Source organism: Salmo salar, chromosome 05 (genome assembly GCF_965601325.2).
Source record: "Salmo salar chromosome 05, fSalSal1, whole genome shotgun sequence".
NCBI lineage: Eukaryota > Metazoa > Chordata > Actinopteri > Salmoniformes > Salmonidae > Salmo > Salmo salar.
The window spans coordinates 81,785,001-81,806,877 of record NC_138295.1 but is presented as its reverse complement, the minus strand read 5'-3'; the positions used below and the strand labels follow the sequence as shown (position 1 = coordinate 81,806,877).

Genomic DNA, 21,877 nt, shown 5'->3' with positions numbered 1-21,877 from the left:
CTCTCCCAGCATACCCTTTACATTCCACTGCTAGTGGGCATCAACATCAGGACTTGAATTGAACAATAGACCAATAATCTAATTTAAGTGCTTACCCTTTAACTATCACGTGCTACTACTTACCCACTGTTACAAGTTTGGTATTTTGTACCCCAAAATATAGTTAATCTAAAATCAAACCCACATCCATATTTATGTTTACATCAACACCCCAACTCACCTCAGAACTTAGTTAAGTTCTGTTACCTCGGCTCATTCCAGGGGGAGCTAGTGATAGTAGCAGAAACAAAACAAAATAATCCCCTGCAGCATGCAGCTCATAGGCCCTAGTGAACAAACTAAAAGTGTCATCTTTTAAGATAACAGCAGAAGGCAGGTTTTGATGGTGAGGTGTTCTGAGGTCAGACGTATGCTACAGCGGTGACTGTGGTTGGACAGATTGGACTGGCAGAGTGGTGTCAGAGGGTGCCAGGGGGTGTGTGTCATATGACCTGGCAGCAGCTGGCCTGAGAGGTGCACAGGAGCCCTTCTCTAGGGCTGCGCTGGATGTTCACAGAGATGGTCTTTTCACACAGAGGTAGCTGGAGAACATTCTTTTTCAGGTTGTTCAGCTTGTTATTCTCCTTGGTGGCCAGGGCCAGTTCGCTAAGTGCTGCTGCCGTTTGGTCTGTGTATGCCCTTGGAGTGTTGACAGCGGTGGTGGGCAGAGCGATGGTGTCTAACTCCAGGTCCAAGCTGCCGTTGGAGCCGATGCACATCTTCCAAGAGGACCTCTCCTGTGTCTTGACGCTGCCAGCTGACAGGCTGCTTGACAGGTTCTGAGGGTGTATGATGAACTGGCCCATCCCCCCTGCCAGGCCGGGGCCTCCACTTCTCCCCCTGTGCTGTAACTGGGAGCTGAGACACAGGCTCAGGAGCTTCAGGCTCTCCACCAGCTCTGCAGCCCCGGGGCTGCGGGAGGCACAGTGTCTCCGCGTGGACCCTGAAGACGAGTGGTTACTGCTGCCGTTAGAACAACTTGAGGGGGAACCCTGTCCATTACCACCTCCTCCCCCACTACTACCACTCCCTCCATTGTCACTACTCCCCCCACCTCCCCCTCCAGGAGGACTGCCCCTGTCTGGACCTGAGCTGCCCCCCTCCCCGGGGGGTTTACTCTGCCCTCCACTGCTCCCGCCACCATTTCCCCCTGAGTTCCCAGGTGGGCCCTCACTGCTGTCCCTGCGGTTCCAGCTGTAGGTGAAACCTGTGTCCTTGTCCAGACGCCGGCGGTGGCTCTCCGAGTCGTCGTCGCTGGTCTCGGAGCTGGAGCAGGACGAGCCGCGGCCTTGGCTCTTGCGGCGGTGATAGCGTTTCTGAGTGGTGCCCGGCGACCCGGCCGCTGCGATGTTCATCTTTAGCCGGCTGAGTTTGGGCGGCAGCCCCTCGTCCATATGGAAGTCGTCGTCCGACTCACCCTCCTCCTCAAAGATCTGGTTGAGGAGCGGGGCGCTCTTCCTGGAAGTCAGCCGGTTGGTGATGGATGGAGCCCTGCGACGCAGGATCACTTGGGTGGACAGAGGGGACGGGTCCTCTTCCTCCTCTTCATCCTCCTCCACCCTGAACAGGCAGCTGCGCTGCTTGGCTGAGGAAGTGGAGGGTGTGGGGGCCGTGGCCCCAGCTCTAGGGGGCCCAGAAACGGGGGCAGGGGCACCGGAGGCCCCTGCGTTGCTCTCGTCCCTGCGGAGCTCCAGCAGGCCTTTGGTGCGGTGTCCGTTGAGAAGGTTCTCAGCGCTGCGGGCGGGGGACTGGGGACCACCAGCGTGGCAGATGGAGGAGGCTGCCAGACTGTCCTCGATGTCCTGATGCATGTCAATCTTCGTCGGCCAGGACTGCCTGGAAGAGCAGAGAGCAGACCAGAGTTATTCCCCTGGTTAGTATACACTGCAATGACTTTACATAGAGTCAGAGGAGAAAATAAACCAAGATAAAATAAACAGTATGATCTTAGAATGAGGTCAGATGATTCATGTGTAATCCAGTACTGAACTGCTGAACCTGACTAAACAGCTCAGTGAGTCAACATTCTTCTAATGTAGAAGGTCCTTGTTGACATGGCAGAGTGAGAAAACAAACAGAACAGAGCGCTGGGGATCCCTGTCGACGGAGCCCGGGCATGTCCCAGCGGCACGCAATCTAACACAATTAATCCCATGGTAGTCCTGCCTGCTGGGTGCATGTGTAACCCGCCACGCTGCTGCATGGCGGTGGGCTGGGTCGGGTCGCCAAAGGCCCCTTACTGCTGCTCATCCTAGTTAATTCAGCCAGGCTTTCAAAAGGCGTAAGGACAGTAGAATCTCTCAGACACACACCTCAGATTCCATTCACTCTCACAACCTCAGACGACCCTGACAGACTCTACAATCCCTGAAGCCAACTACCTGATGAAGCTCAGCTTCAGCCCACGATGGCACGGAGAGAGAGAGAGCGCGAGGGAACTATGGTAACACACCTAGCATTCGTCCTCTTGTCCAGGTCACTATTTTGGGCATATATAAACTGGCATGTGCATGACACACAGTAGACTGTTGTTATTCCTAAAAATAATTTAACCACTATCAGAACGTTTTTTTCTTTCTGTTATGTTGCCTGATGCCACACGCTGACAGTGTTTCTGTGTTAAAATACACAACGTGCAGTGAACTGAGGAGCGCAGGCCAGTAGAAACAGTAGATGTGCAGTAGAAACCTGTACTGCTGCACCATACATTACAGTTGATTTGGCACACATTCTGCTCCTGCACCCAGGGGGCCACAACCCAGGAGCTAAAATTGGGCCTTCTCCCCGTTTGGCAATGGGTTTCTGGCCAAATGGGTTATAGCGAGCAGGCCAGGAGGGAGCAGCTTTAGCCTGCATGCGTTTGATCTCTCCTCTCTTCTACCTCTAAAAGGAGTGTCTCGCTCCCTCTCTCTGGCTTTGATATTCCGAGAGAGAAGCAGACTTCCCTTTTCTAGGTCACTCCAAAGCATTTACTGCAGTCAGCCGTAAAAACACATTTGTCACCACGTTGAGGGATCACATGACCGGAGGGGGCAGGATGGGAACCAGACCAAGAGGAAAGGACAGCATGGGTTCTCCTCCTAATGCCACGGTCAACGACGCCCAGCAGAGCAGCACCCACAGCTACTGAAGCATAACAGGTCAATTACCGTCAGAGCCTTGGCTGCTTCCTCCTCCTAGTCACTGAGTCGTCGTCATTATGACAATCTGGATGGCCCCAATAAATGGATGAGTGTGTGTAGTAGGCTATTAAACAGGCATTGGTATTGCAGTTAGAGTGGTTGGATCTGGTGGGTTTCATCTGGAGGGGATAGTTTTGGTGTTGTATGTGTCACACGTGTGTTGCATGTATGTACAGTTGAATTCGGGAGTTTACATACACCTTAGCCAATTACATTTAAACTCAGTTTTTCACAATTCCTGACATTTAATCCTAGTAAAAATCCCTGTCTTAGGTCAGTTAGGATCACCACTTTATTTTAAGAATGTGAAATGTCAGAATAATAGTAGAGAGAATGATTTATTTCAGCTTTTATTTATTTCATCACATTCCCAGTGGTTCAGAAGTTAACATACACTCAATTAGTATTTGGTAGCTTTGCCTTTAAATTTGTTTAACTTGGGTCAAACGTTTCAGGTAGCCTTCCACAAGCTTCCCACAATAAGTTGGGTGAATTTTGACCCATTCCTCCTGACAGAGCTGGTGTAACTGAGTCAGGTTTGTAGGCCTCCTTGCTCGCACATGCTTTTTCAGTTCTTCCCACACATTTTCTATAGGATTGAGGTCAGGGCTTTGTGATGGCCACTCCAATACCTTGACTTTGTTGTCCTTAAACTTTGGAAGTATGCTTGGGGTCATTGTCCATTTGGTAGACCCATTTGCGACCAAGCTTTAACTTCCTGACTGATGTCTTGAGATGTTGCTTCAATATATCCACATTTTCCTCCCTCATGATGCCATCTATTTTGTTAAGTGCACCAGTCCCTTCTGCTGCAAAGCACCCCCACAACATGATGCTGCCACCAACGTGCTTCATGGTTGGGATGGTGTTCTTCGGCTTGCAAGCATCCCCCTTTTTCCTCCAAACATAACGATGGTCATTATGGCCAAACAGTTCTATTTTTTGTTTCATCAGACCAGAGGACATTTCTCCAAAAAGTACGATCTTTGTCCCCATGTGCAGTTGCAAACTGTAGTCTGGCGGTTTTAGAGCAGTGGCTTCTTCCTTGCTGAGCGGCCTTTCAGGTTATGTCGATATAGGACTCGTTTTACTGTGGATATAGATATTTCTGTACCCAATTCCTCCCGCATCTTCACAAGGTCCTTTGCTGTTGTTCTGGGATTGATTTGCAGTTTTCGCATCAAAGTAAGTTCATCTCTAGGAGACAGAACGCGTCTCCTTCCTGAGTGGTATGATGGCTGCGTGGTCCCATGGTGTTTATACTTGCGTACTATTGTTTGTACAGATGAACGTGGTACCTTCAGGCGTTTGGAAATTGCTCCCAAGGATGAACCAGACTTGTGGAGGTCTACTATTTTTTTCTGGGGTCTTGGCTGATTTCCCCATGATGTCAAGCTAAGGGGCACTGAGTTTGAAGGTAGGCCTTGAAATACATCCACAGGTACACCTCCAATTGACACAAATGATGTCAATTAGACTATCAAAAGCTTCTAAAGCCATGACATAATTTTCTGGAATTTTCCAAGCTGTTTAAAGGCACAGTCAACTTAGTGTATGTGAACTTCTGACCCACTGGAATTGCGATAGAGTGAATTATAAGTGAAATAATCTGTAAACAATTGTTGGAAAAATTCCTTGTGTCATGCACAAATTAGAGGTCCTAACCGACTTGCCAAAACTATAGCTTGTTAACAAGAAATTTTAGGAGTTGTTGAAAAACGAGTTTTAATGACTCCAACCTAAGTGTATGTAAACTTCCGACTTCAACTGTATGTGTTGCATGTGTGTGTGTCACCTGAACTGGGCCTTGATGTTGCTGGGGCTGGAGGAGCGTGTCTGGACCTCCTTCTCCTGTTTCTCTCTCAGGATCCTCTCAGCCAGCAGGAAGTAGGTGGCAGTGATGTGGTTGTACTTGTTGGTCTCCAGGGCTCTGGAACAAACACCATGGACAGGACATGTTAGGACAGGCTGGGAGAGAAGGCCAAGAGAGGGTTACACACCCACGAGAGACAAGTACGGTATGTCAACAGACAAGTCACCGCAGAGCAAACCCAATCACGTCGGCATTTAAAAGAAGCCATTTGACGCATCTAAATGTAAACAAAGCAACATAACAGGTTCTAACCTTTTGCTGCCCTCTAACCCCTCTGGAGTCAATGACAGTAGATGGCTGGTTCGCATCCCTCTAACCCCTCTGGAGTCAATGATAGTAGATGGCAAGTTCACATCCCTCTAACCCCTCTGTAGTCAATGACAGTAGATGGCTGGTTCACATCCCTCTAACCCCTCTGGAGTCAATGACAGTAGATGGCCGGTTCACATCCCTCTAACCCCTCTGGAGTCAATGACAGTAGATGGCTGGTTCACATTCCTCGACAGCCTCTGGTATTACTCTACGCTGTGTTAATGAACAATCAAGTGAAATCCTCAGCCAAGGGCTGTGGTGTGTGTGTGTGAGAATGTAAATGTCTGTCAGGTGGGAGGTGGGGACGTCAGCGGGACAATCTCTTGAATGCCTGGGAAGTGGGGATAAATCCTCTGGCGTATACTCAAAGACTCCCTGTATCCCTCTGCTCTCTCCTCATCGTCAGTAAAACCCTTCCTTCAGACAGGGTCAATGAAAGGAGGCCAGTGTGTGTCTGTGAAACACGGCTGGCAGCGGCCCTGCTGCTTTAAAGTGGAGCCAGTACGTGTGTTTCAAATCACATCCATGATTCATGTTCAGGGTAGGAGGCTAAAGGAGGGCTGCTGTTGGGTTCACATGCTACAGTTCAACACTCTGGTCTCTTATCTGCTGACGGAGTCCTCTCAGATGTTCAGGTTCAGTTCTATGCGTTGGTAGTACAGATGTTAGTGGTGAGCGTGACACAGAAACAGGTTTGGTGGGTTGCAGAACCCGCAATATGAAAAGGACAAATGAAGAGCAGACTTCAGAACATCATTCATGCCTCCACAGCAAATGGCACAGTCAGTCAATGCAAAATACATTCTGTTAAATACCTCGTCACTTGCAGAAGATTAACGGCCATCTGCAATTGTGTGTGTGTAGGTTAGGTCTGTTGCGGTCATTCAATTTTGTCAGCTGGTGATTATCATGCAAATAACTGTTGGACTCATGGTAACTGACCGTTAATTAACATAAACATGTTTAGCTGAATAAAATAGAAAGGATATTTTCTCCAAACTTTTCCAAGGGTGTGTGCTCATGCAGCTATTCTGTGTTGAGCGGTTAACAAAGATTCAGATCCTGCTATATGCTTCATTTAGAGTTATTTATGAGACTTTAGCTGTGATACAAACATTAGGCTATATGTTTAGATTTTTTATACATTTTAAGACTGCATGATGCGACTAATGATTTGAAAAAGTTGCATGAAAGGCATGAGCTCTGTTCTGTTTCTTGCACAGGCTGCACACACTTCATCAGTCTCTCATTCACAATTTTACAAGCGCTTGATACTATTCTCACCCATCAGACTATTCTCAATTTAAATCTGGTCTTTACATACAGCCTACAAATATATGTGGAATTATTTTTGATTTAGAATGGCACACAAAAACAAAATGTAATCAGCTGAATGGAGGTTACGTGCGGCGCGTCCATGAGGCATGGGGAAGCTTTCTCTAAAGTAAATAGAATTGCCAAAACTATATAGCCTAATTAGCCTTACCTCGTCTATACAGAAATAAATAAAATCATTCAAAATAGGCTACTGTCGCACTGCTTTGCTTTATCTTGGCCAGGTCGCAGTTGTAAATGAGAACTTGTTATCAACTGGCCTACCTGGTTAAATAAAAGGCGAGAAAAATAAATAAATAAAATCATGATTCGGCCAACGAGGACCATTAGCTTAAAAAGAAATGGTGGATTGTTCTAAATCGCATTGCCTACAGTTGGTCCCGTGTGGCTCAGTTGGTAGAGCATGGTGTTTGCAACGCCAGGGTTGTGGGTTCGATTCCCACGGGGGACCAGTACAGAATTTTTAAAAAATAAAATAAAATGAAATGTATGCATTCACTACTGTATGCATTCACGTCTGCTAAATGACTAAAATGTAAAATGAAAGGCTGCATGCGCAATTTGGGCAGATTATTGTTGAGTTGCGACTGTCTGAAAAGTAGAGAGGCCAAGCCAGGCATATCGCAATATTCAAATCGCTGGAAAACAAATTGTTATTGCTGTAAAGAGAAGACGAGGAAAATACTCATTTGTCCTTTAGTTATCAAAATTCTCAACTTAACTGAGCGAACAACAGTATAGCCTATTTTATTGTCACCAGCAGAGATCAGAGCAATATGTCTGGTGAGCACACATTGTGCAGATTGACTATTTATCATTATCGGGTCAGTGCTACTTTAAATTCAGTTATTGGACAACAGTTTCCTGCTCCAGTTTAGATGGACGTCATATTATATTTGTGTCTCCCCTGCTAGTAGACCTATTATATGGACAGCGTCGTTTTAACTGATTGTTCCTCAGTGTCAGCAGAATAGGCTACTCTGTAATTTGTCATATTAAAAAAGATTCTGCTAATGTCTCCAGTCATATAAAGTGTAATAAAATTGCATGAAATGTGTTTCTAAAAGACCACATTTTTCCCATACAAAGAAGAAACCTATATAGAAACCTATATATAACCTGATATAGCCTAGGCCTACTCTACACTATATGCACTCAGCCACGCATTTATCCTTTGTCGTTTTTGCAAACAGTGATTGAGTTATATTATTAGCCTATGACTATCCAATCCACTCATCACATTATGAATAATAGGCATCTTACATAAGTCTGCAAATGCAATGATGCATGGAATTAAAAAAAAAATGTATTTGTCACATACACATGGTTAGCAGATGTTAATGCGAGTGTAGCGAAATGCTTGTGCTTCTAGTTCCGACAATGCAGTAATATCCAACGAGTAATCTAACCTAACAATTTCACAACAATTACCTTATACACAAGTGTAAAGGAATGAATAAGAATATGTACATAAAAATATATGAATGAGTGATGGTACAGAACGGCATAGGAAAGATGCAGTAGATGGTATCGAGTACAGTAAAAACATATGAGATGAGTAATGAGATGAGTAATGTAGGGTATGTAAACATTATATGAAGTGGCATTGTTTAAAGTGGCTAGTGATACATGTATTACATCAAGATGGCAAGATGCAGTAGATGGTAAAGAGTACAGTATATACGTATGAGATGAGTAATGTAGGGTATGTAAACATTATATGAAGTAGCATTGTTTAAAGTGGCTGGTGATACATTTTTCATACATTTTTACATTATTAAAGTGGCTGGAGTTGAGTCAGTATGTTGGCAGCAGCCACTCAATGTTAGTGATGGCTGTTTAACAGTCTGATGGCCTTGAGATAGAAGCTGTTTTTCAGTCTCTCGGTCTCAGCTTTGATGTACCTGTACTGACCTCGCATTCTGGATGATAGCGGGAGGAACAGGCAGTGGCTCGGGTGGTTGTTGTCCTTGATGATCTTTATGGCCTTCCTGTGACATCGGGTGGTGTAGGTGTCTTGGAGGGCAGGTAGTTTGCCCCCGGTGATGCGTTGTGCAGACCTCACTACCCTCTGGAGATCCTTCCGGTTATGGGCGGAGCAGCTGCATTACCAGCCGGTGATACAGCCCGACAGGATGCTCTTGATTGTGCATCTGTAAAAGTTTGTGAGTACTTCTGGTGACAAGCCAAATTTCTTCAGCCTTCTGAGGTTGAAGAGGCGCTGCTGCGCCTTCTTCACCATGCTGTCTGTGTGGGTGGACCAATTCAGTTTGTCCGTGATGTGTACGCCGAGGAACTTAAAACTTACTACCCTCTCTACTACTGTCCCGTCGATGTGGATAGGGGGCTGCTCCCTCTGCTGTTTCCTGAAGTCCAGGATCATCTCCTCTGTTTTTGTTGACATTTAGTGTGAGGTTATTTTCCTGACACCACACTCCAAGGGCCCTCACCTCCTCCCTGTAGGCCGTCTCGTCGTTGTTGGTAATCAAGCCTACCACTGTAGTGTCGTCTGCAAACTTGATGATTGAGTTGGAGGCGTGCATGGCCACGCAGTCGTGGGTGAACAGAGAGTACAGGAGAGGGCTCAGAACGCACCCTTGTGGGGCCCCAGTGTTGAAGATCAGCGGGGTGGAGATGTTGTTACCTACCCTCACCACCTGGGGGCGACCCGTCAGGAAGTCCAGTACCCAGTTGCACAGGGCGGGGTCGAGAACCAGGGTGATGACGAGTTTGGAGGGTACTATGGTGTTAAATGCTGAGCTGTAGTCGATGAACAGCATTCTCACATAGGTATTCCTCTTATCCAGATGGGTTAGGGCAGTGTGCAGTGTGGTTGCGACTGCGTTGTCTGTGGACCTATTGAGGCGGTAAGCAAATTGGAGTGGGTCTAGGGTGTCAGGTAGGGCGGAGGTGATATGGTCCTTGACTAGTCTCTCAAAGCACTTCATGATGACGGAAGTGAGTGTTACGGGGCGGTAATCGTTTAGCTCAGTTACCTTAGCTTTCTTGGGAACAGGAACAATGGTGGCCCTCCTGAAGCATGTAGGAACAGCAGACTGGGATAAGGATTGATTGAATATGTCCGTAAACACACCAGCCAGCTGGTCTGCGCATGCTCTGAGGACGCGGCTGGGGATGCCGTCTGGGCCTGCAGCCTTGCGAGGGTTAACACGTTTAAATGTTTTACTCATGTCGGCTGCAGTGAAGGAGAGCCCACAGGTTTTGGTAGCGGGCTGTGTCAGTGGCACTGTATTGTCCACAAAGTGAGCAAAGAAGTTGCTCCAACAAAATGGAGTCGTGGTCAGCTTTTCCGAAAGGAGGGCGGGGGAGAGCCTGATATGCGTCGCGGAAGTTAGAATAGCAATGATCCAGGGTTTTACCAGCCCTGGTTGCACAATCGATATGCTGATAGATTTTAGGGAGTCTTGTTTTCAGATTATCCTTGCTAAAATCCCCAGCTACAATGAATGCAGCCTCAGGATATGTGGTTTCCAGTTTACATAGAGTCAAATGAAGTTCGTTCAGGGCCATCGATGTGTCTGCTTAGGGGGGAATATATGCGGCTGTGATTATAATCGAAGAGAATTCTCTTGGTAGATAATGCGGTCGACATTTAATTGTGAAGAATTCTAAGTCAGGTGAACAGAAGGACTTGAGTTCCTGTATGTTGTTATGATCACACCACGTCTGCTTTAGTATAAAGGTGCACTTTTATAGTGAAAATGTGCTACTCACACCACGCCTATGTATACCAGGTAGGCTACACCGGTTGGAAAGAGGATTAATGCGCTTCATTGTAAGAACTGAGCAATAAACCTAGCAGCAGGAGAAAGCTGGGATCTTCTTTTAAATAGTGGCCAGTCAAAACTGTTTTCACACACACGATTGCGCAATGACGGAGCTTATAAGAACACATTTCACTAGGCTCTGTAGGCTATATGCTCACCAACCGTGTTGCAGGGATCCTAGGCCTATAGGCTAGGCTTAGAGCTATTTGGCCACGTTAGTTGTGATAAAAGCCTTATCAAAACATATAGGCCTATGGGCTTGGCTACATGATGCATGAGACTAGGATTTGAAAAAGTTGCATAAAGGCATGTGAAAGTTGAGAATTAAAATATAGTAAGCCTATAGAAAGCTGATGGGATCCTCTTAAAAGGCCATTAAATATCAGTTTGAATAGCCTATAGAAATGTGGCGCAACATGAGCTCATGATTTTCCATTGTATTTATGTCAGAGTGGTTAGAGGGACAAGAGCCCTGAGTACCAGGCCATTAGGACCTGAAGGAGGGACAAGAGCCCTGAGTACCAGACCATTAGGACCTGATGGAGGGACAGTAGAGCCCTGAGTACCAGGCCATAAGGACCTGATGGAGGGACAGTAGAGCCCTGAGTACCAGGCCATAAGGACCTGATGGAAGGACAGTAGAGCCCTGAGTACCAGGCCATAAGGACCTGATGGAGGGACAGTAGAGCCCTGAGTACCAGGCCATAAGGACCTGATGGAGGGACAGTCGAGCCCTGAGTACCAGGCCATTAGGACCTGATGGAGGGACAGTAGAGCCCTGAGTACCAGGCCATAAGGACCTGATGGAGGGACAGTAGAGCCCTGAGTACCAGGCCATAAGGACCTGATGGAGGGACAGTCGAGCCCTGAGTACCAGGCCATTAGGACCTGATGGAGGGACAGTAGAGCCCTGAGCACCAGGCCATTAGGATCTGATGGAGGGACAATAGAGCCTTGAGTACCAGGCCGTTAGCAAGTTTGGTAGGCTACTAATGACCAACAGCATCAGAGAACAGTTTTAGAGAAACCTAGTTACTGAGACTCAACGGTCATGTGGAATTTGACTGCAGTCACAACTTGTGTCCGTCGGTGTGGCGGTAACACGGTCCCCGTAACAGCCCTAGTATAGGTACATGTTTGTATACCGATACATAAACTCAGCAACGGACAGCTTATCGTCCTCGCAGTGGCAGACCACGTGTAACAACACCTGCACAGGATCGGTACATCCGAACATCACACCTGCGGGACAGGTACAGGATGGCAACAACAACTGCCCGAGTTACACCAGGAACGCACAATCCCTCCATCAGACTGTCCGCAATAGGCTGAGAGAGGCTGGACTGAGGGCTTGTAGGCCTGTTGTAAGGCAGGTCCTCACAGTGTAGCCTATGGGCACAAACCCACCGTCGCTGGACCAGACAGGACCGTGTAAAAGTGCTCTTCACTGACGAGTCGCGGTTTTGTCTCACCGGGGGCGATGGACGGATTCTGGTTTTATCGTCAAAGGAATGAGCGTTACACCGAGGCCTGTACTCTGGAGCGGGATCGATTTGGAGGTGGAGGATCTGTCACGGTCTGGGGCAGTGTGTCACAGCATCATCGGACTGAGCTTGCTGTCATTGCAGGCAATCTCAACGCTGTGCGTTACAGGGAAGACATCCTCCTCCCTCATGTGGTACCCTTCCTGCAGGCTCATCCTGACATGACCCTCCAGCATGACAATACCACCAGCCATACTGCTCATTCTGTGCGTGATTTCCTGCAAGACAGGAATGTCAGTGTTCTGCCATGGCCAGCAAAGAGCCCGGATCTCAATCCCATTGAGCACGTCTGGGACCTGTTGGATCGGAGGGTGAGGGCTAGGGCCATTCCCTCCAGAAATGTCCGGGAACTTGCAGGTGCCTTGGTGGAAGAGTGGGGTAACATCTCACAGCAAGAAGTGGAAAATCTGGTGCAGTCAACGAGGAGGCGATGCACTGCAGTACTTAACCTCTCTAGGGTAGGTGGGACGAAATCGTCCCACCTACGTAACAGCCAGTGGAATCCCGTGGCGCGTTATTCAAATACCTTAGAAATGCTATTACTTCAATTTCTCAAACATATGACTATTTTACACCATTTTAAAGACAAGACTCTCGTTAATCTAACCACACTGTCCGATTTCAAAAAGGCTTTACAACGAAAGCAAAACATTAGATTATGTCAGCAGAGTACCCAGCCAGAAATAATCAGACACCCATTTTTCAAGCTAGCATATAATGTCACATACATCCAAACCACAGCTAAATGCAGCACTAACCTTTGATGATCTTCATCAGATGACAATCCTAGGACATTATGTTATACAATACATGCATGTTTTGTTCAATCAAGTTCATATTTATATCAAAAAACAGCTTTTTACATTAGCATGTGACGTTCAGAACTAGCATACCCCCCGCAAACTTCCGGTGAATTTACTAAATTACTCACGATAAACGTTCACAAAAAACATAATTATTTTAAGAATTATAGATACAGAACTCCTTTATGCACTCGCTATGTCCGATTTTAAAATAGCTTTTCGGTGAAAGCACATTTTGCAATATTCTAAGTAGATAGCCCGGCATCACAGGGCTAGCTATTTAGACACCCACCAAGTTTAGCCCTCACCAAAGTCAGATTTACTATAAGAAAAATTTGATTACCTTTGCTGTTCTTCATCAGAATGCACTCCCAGGACTTCTACTGCAATAACAAATGTTGGTTTGGTTCAAAATAATCCATAGTTATGTTCAAATATCCTCTGTTTTGTTCGTGCGTTCAAGACACTATCCGAAGTGTAAAGAAGGGTGACGCGCCCGACGCGTTTCGTGACAAAAAAATTCTAAATATTCCATTACCATACTTCGAAGCATGTGAACCGCTGTTTAAAATCAATTTTTATGCCATTTTTCTCGTAAAAAAGCAATAATATTCCGACCGGGAAACCGTGTTTACGTTCAAAGAGAGAGAAAATAAAAACATGGGGTCGCCTCGTGCACGCGCCTCAGTCTCATTGTCCTCTGATAGACCACTTACCAAAGGCGCTAATGTTTTTCAGCCAGGGACTGCAAAGACATCATTCAGCTTTTTCCCGGGTTCTGAGAGCCTATGGGAGCCGTAGGAAGTGTCACGTTACAGCAAAGATCCTAAGTTTTCAATAAAGAGTCAAGAAGCCCAAGGAATGGTCAGAGAGGGCACTTCCTGTACAGAATCTTCTCAGGTTTTTGCCTGCCATATGAGTTCTGTTATACTCACAGACACCATTCAAACAGTTTTAGAAACTTTAGGGTGTTTTCTATCCAAAGCCAATAATTATATGCATATTCTAGTTTCTGGGCAGTAGTAATAACCAGATTAAATCGGGTACGTTTTTTATCCGGCCGTGCAAATACTGCCCCCTACCCTCAACAGGTTAATGCAGCTGGTGGCCACACCAGATACTGACTGTTACTTTTGATTTTGACCCCCCCTTTGTTCAGGGACGCATTATTCCTTTTCTGTTAGTCACATGTCTGGAACTTGTTCAGATTATGTCTCAGTTGTTGAATCTTGTTAGGTTCATACAAATATTTACACGTTAAGTTTGCTGACAAACGCATTTGACAGTGAGAGGACATTTCTTTTTTTGCTGAGTTTATGTCCATGTATGCTTGTTAACTTACTCTACTATGGGCTCTCGGTCTGCGATGTCCCCCAGCACCATGCGCTGTATGATCCCGTTGTGCTCATCCTCAGACAGGCTCTTATGAGACACCAGGGGGGTGTTGAACTTGGTGGCTGGGGACGGGTCCACCCCCTGCAGCCAGGCATGGCTCTCTATCTCCTCCAGAGACGCACGGCCTTTTGGGTCCCGCTGCAGCATCCGGCCTACCAGACTAGAGAGAGGAAAAAGTATTGATTGTTTTTGTCATCATTGATTGAAATTGCTCTTATAGGTTTGCTCTGGTAATGTAAGATGATGTTTTATCATGCCAATAAAGCTCATTGAATTGCATTGAAAGAGAGAGAGAGAAACAGAGGCAAAAAGAGAGGGCACCATGTTAGTCACATTGCAAACGTCCACAGCATCCCCTGGGCTGGCACAACTACCATATAACCAACAGTTATGGATGAAGACAGTCATGATATACACCGAGTTCACAAAACATTCAGGACACCTTCCTAATATTGAGTTTTACCCCCCCCCCCCCGCCCTAAAAACTTCCTCAATTCGTTGGGCATGTCAAAAGCGTTCCAAAGGGATGCAGACCCATGTTGACTCCAATGTTAACCACAGTTGTGTCAAGTTGGCTGGATGTCCTTTGGGTGGTGGACCATTCTTGATACACACGGGAAACTGTTGAGCGTGAAAAACCCAGCAGCATTGCAGTTCTTGACACAAGCCGGTGCGCCTGGCAACTACTACCATAACCTGTTCAACAGCACTTAAATATTTTGTCTTGTCCATTCTTGTCCACCCTCTGAATGACACACATACATAATCCATGTCTCAAGGCTGAAAAATCCTTCTTTAACCTGTCTCCTCACCTTCATCTACACTGATTTGAAGTGGATTTAATAAGTGACATCAATAAGGGATCATAGCTTTTCACCTGGTCAGTCTGTCATGGAAAGAGCAGGTGTTCTTAATGTTTTCTACAGTATTCACACCCATTTATTTTTTCCACATTGTGGTGTGTTACAGCCTGAATTTAAAATGGATTAGGCTAAATTGCAATTGTGTGTCACTGGCCTACACACAATACCCCATAATGTCAAAGTGGAATTATGTTTTTAGAAATGTTCTACAAATTTCTAACAGACTCAACACCAGGGAGGTTTTCCAATGCCTCGCAAAGAAGGGCACCTATTGGTAGACAGGTAAAAATTCAAAAACAAACATTGAATATCCCTTGATCATGGTAAAGTTATTACCGTAAATTCCGGACTATAAGCCGCAACTTCTTTCCCAGCTTTGAACCTCGCGGCTTAAACAATGACGCGGCTAATATATGGATTTTTCCCAATTTCAATTTTTTTTCTCTCCAAAAAAATACATTCTGTGACGTGCTCAGTTTTTTGCCGGCATGAAGCTTTCATTAGACCAATGAAATTTCCGAACGGGTTACGGTCAAACAACTTTTTTGTTTACTGTTTAAATTAAATAGAGCGCTCTCAAACTTCCCATCATTCTGATTACGGTAGTCATTTTGTCACCCTCATCATGGCAAAGACACGGAGAAATGCATATGATGCAGCTTTCAAGTTGAAGGCGATTGATCTGGCTGTTGGAAAAGGAAATAGAGCTGCTGCACGGGAGCTTGGTCTTAATGAGTCGATGATAAGACGTTGGAAACAGCAGCGTGAGGAATTGACTCAGTGCAAAAAGACAACTAAAGCTTACTGCAATTTTTGTTTTTGTTTGTTACAAGCCGTGTTTCGTTAAAGCCTGTGTAAAGTTAATTTGTTTCAATGTACCGGTAGGCACCTGCGTCTTCTAGACATGTGCGGCTTATTTATGTTCAAAATAATCGTTTTTTTTTTAATTCAGTGGGTGCGGCTTATATTCAGGTGCGCTTAATAGTCCGGAAATTACGGTAATTCAACTTTGGATGGTGTATCAATACACCCAGTCACTACGAAGATACAGGTGTCCTGCCTAACTCAGTTGCCGGAGAGGAAGGAATCCGCTCAAGGATTTCACCATGAGGCCAATGGTGACTTTAAAACAGTTTGAGTTTAATGGCTGTGATAGGAGAAAACGGAGGATGGATCAACAACATTGTAGTTACTCCACAATACTAACCTAATTGACAGAGTGAAAAGAAGGAAGCCTGTACGGAATAAAAATATTTAAAAAAAAAACATGCATCCTGTTTGCAAAAAGGCACCAAAGTAATACAGTAAAAAATGTGGCAAAGAAATTAATTTTATGTCCTGAATACAAAGCGTTATGTTTGGGGCAAATCCAAAACAACATAACTGAGTACCACTCCATATTTTCAAGCATGGTGGTGGCTGCATCAGGTTTTGGGTATGCTTGCCATTGGTAAGGACTAGGGAGTTTAAGGATAAAAAAAATACATGGAATAGAGCTAAACACAGGCAAAATCCTGGTTCAGTCTGCTTTCCAACAGACACGAACACAAATTCACCTTTCAGCAGGACAATAACCTAAAACCCAAGGTCAAATATACACTGGAGTTGCTTACCAAGATGACATTGAATGTTCCTGAGTGGCCTAGTTACAGTATTGACTTAAAATCACTTGAACATTTATGGAAAGACTTAAATGGCTATCAAGCAATGATCAACAAACAACTTGACAGAACTTGAAGAATTAAAAAATAGAATGTGCAAATACTGTTCCATCCAGGTGTGCAAAGCTGTTTGAGACTTACTCAGGAAAAACACACAGCTATAGTCGCTGCCAAAGGTGATTCTAACATGTATTGACTCAGGGGTGTGAATACTTATGTAAATGTCATGTTTGGATTTAATTTTCAATACATTTGCAAAAAGTTCTAAAAACATGTTTTCACTTTGTCATTATTGGGAATTTTATCCATTTTGAATTCAGGCTGTCACATCAAAATGTGGAATACTTTCTGAAGGCATTGTATATTGAACATTTTTTATCAACAGCTGAGACTGAAGATGGCAGCACATGCAGTCAGGAGCAAAGTAGAGGAGAACCGCGGTCATTTGGCTGGCCAATTACCATCATGCAAAATCCCATGACCGTCACAACCCTCCCTACCTACAGGCAGGTAGCCATGTTGTTCATTACAACACTTTACTGTACTATACTGCTGCCATGTGGCTCAGGGATCATCCAGGACACCATTTATTACTTCTAATCTCAGCCAACTAGGCTATTTAGATCTATCCATCTATTTCATCAATAAGGCCTGAGGGGGTGTGGTAGATGACCAATATACCACGGCTAAGGGCTGTTCTTATGCATGATGCAATGCAGCCCTTAGCCGTGGTATATTGGCCATATACCACAAACCCGAGGTACCTTATTGCTATTATAAACTGGTTACAAACGTAATTAGAGCAGTAAAAATGTTTTGTCATACCCGTGGTATACGGTCTGATTATACCAAGGCTGTCAGCCAATCAGCATTCAAACCACCCAGTTTTTAACACTCAGCAACGGTCCTCCATTACACCTCTATGCTGGAAAGCATCCACTGCTGTACAGTACATTTACTAACAGTCAAAGTGACTGTTATATTTTCTGTAAAATCACACTTAAAGCAGCAATCCGCAGTTTAAAGAATAACAAAGCATTTTCCATGTGCCTGTTTCAGTAAAAAGCCTAGGGATGGGGCTAAAAAAATGTAACCACTCAAATTCATAGAAAGCGCTATGGATGCAAGGACTGACCATGATAACAAATGTATAGTTTTAACTATGGTTTGAGGCTATATAGTGCGTTTACATTTACATTGTTTGCAAACAGAGTAAAACAAGCTTATATTTTGGGTTCTGATGGGGTACGACAGTTGAACTTGAGGCATTTACGAGTTATATTCTTCAAGAATCAATAGGTACATATAATACATTTATAAGTAAAAAAATGTTGCAAATGCATATTTTCCCTTTAAGCACATATGATGGTGGATAAGGTGAGCCTCACCTTAACGATGTAAAGCTTTGAAGGTCTGGAAAAGCACTATACTAGTCTATACCATATATATATCTCCAATCAATAATGAAATATTAAAATGGACGTTGCATTATTGCCTGGCTCAGTTCTGCTATACATAGTGCTTGAAGAGAGGCTTCAGTGCCAATAGAAACACAGTGAAAAGGCATCAGTTTCGAGAGTTGGTCACACACTGCTCAGTTGCTTACATTTGATGTGCAAATAAAGTGTAAAAACAGAGATGGCAATTTAATAGGATTATGAAGGCTATGATAAAACCGGGCAGAGAGGCTACATTAATAGTATAAAGCCCATCTGCATTAAAGTCCCAGTGATGTCTGCATATATGCATCTAGGACTATTTCCTGTTTTCTGGTTACATGAAATTACAGAGACAAGAAAGATGTCATCCAGATATTAGGCTTTTAACCTAATGACCACCACCACCACCAGCAGCACCACACATGTAAACCCAATGACGACACCACCACCACCACCAGCAGCACCACACATTTAAACCTAATGACGACACCACCACCACCACCACACATTTAAACCCAATGATGACACCACCACCACCAGCAGCACCACACATGTAAACCTAATGACGACGACACCACCACCAGCAGCAGCACCACACATTTAAACCCAATGACGAAACCACCACCACCACCACCACACGTTTAAACCCAATGACGACACCACCACCACCACCACACGTTTAAACCTAATGACGACACCACCACCACCACACGTTTAAACCTAATGACACCACCACCACACGTTTAAACCTAATGACGACACCACCACCACACGTTTAAACCTAATGACGACACCACCACCACACGTTTAAACCTAATGACGACACCACCACCACACGTTTAAACCTAATGACGACACCACCACCATACGTTTAAACCTAATGACACCACCACCACCACCACACGTTTAAACCTAATGACGACACCACCACCACACGTTTAAATCTAATGACGACACCACCACCACCACCACACGTTTAAACCTAATGACGACGACACCAGCACCACCACACGTTTAAACCTAATGACGACGACACCAGCACCACACGTTTAAACCTAATGACGACACCACCACACGTTTAAACCTAATGACGACACCACCACCACCACCACCACACGTTTAAACCTAATGACGACACCACCACCACACGTTTAAACCTAATGACGACACCACCACCACCACCACACGTTTAAACCTAATGACGACACCACCACCACCACCACACGTTTAAACCTAATGACGACACCACCACCACCACCACACGTTTAAACCTAATGACGACACCACCACCACCACACGTTTAAACCTAATGACGACACCACCACCACCATCACACGTTTAAACCTAATGACGACACCACCACCACCACCACACGTTTAAACCTAATGACGACACCACCACCACCACACGTTTAAACCTAATGACGACGACACCACCACCACCACACCTTTAAACCTAATGGCGACACCACCACCACACGTTTAAACCTAATGACGCCACCACCACCACACGTTTAAACCTAATGACGACGCCACCACCACCACACGTTTAAACCTAATGACGACACCACCACCACCACACGTTTAAACCTAATGACGACGACACCACCACACGTTTAAACCTAATGACGACACCACCACCACACGTTTAAACCTAATGACGACGACACCACCACCACACGTTTAAACCTAATGACACCACCACCACACGTTTAAACCTAATGACGACGACACCACCACCACACGTTTAAACCTAATGACGACACCACCACCACCACCACACGTTTAAACCTAATGACGACACCACCACCACCACACGTTTAAACCTAATGACGACGACACCACCACCACACGTTTAAACCTAATGACGACGACACCACCACCACCACACGTTTAAACCTAATGACGACGACACCACCACCACCACACGTTTAAACCTAATGACGACGACACCACCACCACCACACGTTTAAACCTAATGACGACGACACCACCACCACCACACGTTTAAACCTAATGACGACGACACCACCACCACACGTTTAAACCTAATGACGACACCACCACCACACGTTTAAACCTAATGACGACACCACCACCACACGTTTAAACCCAATGACGACACCACCACCACCACACGTTTAAACCTAATGACGACACCACCACCACCACACGTTTAAACCTAATGACGACACCACCACCAGCACCACACGTTTAAACCTAATGGCGACGACACCACCACACGTTTAAACCTAATGACGACACCACCACCACACGTTTAAACCTAATGGCGACACCACCACCACCACACGTTTAAACCTAATGGCGACACCACCACCACCACACGTTTAAACCTAATGACGACGACACCACCACCACACGTTTAAACCTAATGACGACGACACCAGCACCACACGTTTAAACCTAATGACGACACCACCACCACACGTTTAAACCTAATGACGACACCACCACCACACGTTTAAACCTAATGACGACACCACCACCACCACCACACGTTTAAACCTAATGACGACGACACCACCACCACACGTTTAAACCTAATGACGACACCACCACCACACGTTTAAACCTAATGACGACACCACCACCACCACACATTTAAACCCAATGACGACACCACCACCACCACCACACGTTTAAACCTAATGACGACACCACCACCACCATACGTTTAAACCTAATGGCGACACCACCACCACCACCACCACACATTTAAACCTAATGGTGACACCACCACCACCACACGTTTAAACCTAATGACGACACCACCACCACCACACGTTTAAACCTAATGACGACACCAGCACCACACATTTAAACCTAATGACGACACCACCACCACACGTTTAAACCTAATGACGACACCACCACCACCACCACCACCACCACACGTTTAAACCTAATGACGACGACACCACCACCACACGTTTAAACCTAATGACGACACCACCACCACACGTTTAAACCTAATGACGACACCACCACCACCACACGTTTAAACCCAATGACGACACCACCACCACCACCACCACACGTTTAAACCTAATGACGACACCACCACCACCAGCACCACACATTTAAACCCAATGACGACACCACCACACGTTTAAACCTAATGACGACACCACCACCACCATACGTTTAAACCTAATGGCGACACCACCACCACCACACATTTAAACCTAATGGCGACACCACCACCACCACACGTTTAAACCTAATGACGACACCACCACCACCACACGTTTAAACCTAATGACGACACCAGCACCACACATTTAAACCTAATGACGACACCACCACCACCAGCACATGTTTAAACCTAATGACGACACCACCACCACCACACGTTTAAACCTAATGACGACGACACCACCACACGTTTAAACCTAATGACGACTACACCACCACACGTTTAAACCTAATGACGACACCACCACCACACGTTTAAACCTAATGACGACACCACCACCACCACACGTTTAAACCTAATGACGACGACACCACCACACGTTTAAACCTAATGACGACGACACCACCACACGTTTAAACCTAATGACGACTACACCACCACACGTTTAAACCTAATGACGACACCACCACCACCACATGTTTAAACC

General features: G+C 45.5%; 1 protein-coding gene across 48 annotated transcripts in view; it reads right to left on the bottom strand.

Moving 5' to 3' along the window:
- The window catches only part of LOC106593069 (SNF-related serine/threonine-protein kinase), a 76,488-nt gene that overhangs the window by 6,457 nt on the left and 48,154 nt on the right, over positions 1–21,877 (bottom strand). For all 48 annotated transcript variants that reach the window (XM_082975675.1, XM_082975672.1, XM_082975687.1 and 45 more), the window contains exons 4-6: positions 14,219–14,431; positions 5,017–5,151; positions 1–1,875 (exon numbers count right to left, since the gene is read on the bottom strand). In XM_082975675.1, the coding sequence (XP_082831801.1) occupies positions 483–1,875; positions 5,017–5,151; positions 14,219–14,431 (1,741 nt within the window). In that variant the 3' untranslated portion in view covers positions 1–482. The remainder of the gene's footprint in view (positions 1,876–5,016; positions 5,152–14,218; positions 14,432–21,877) is intronic.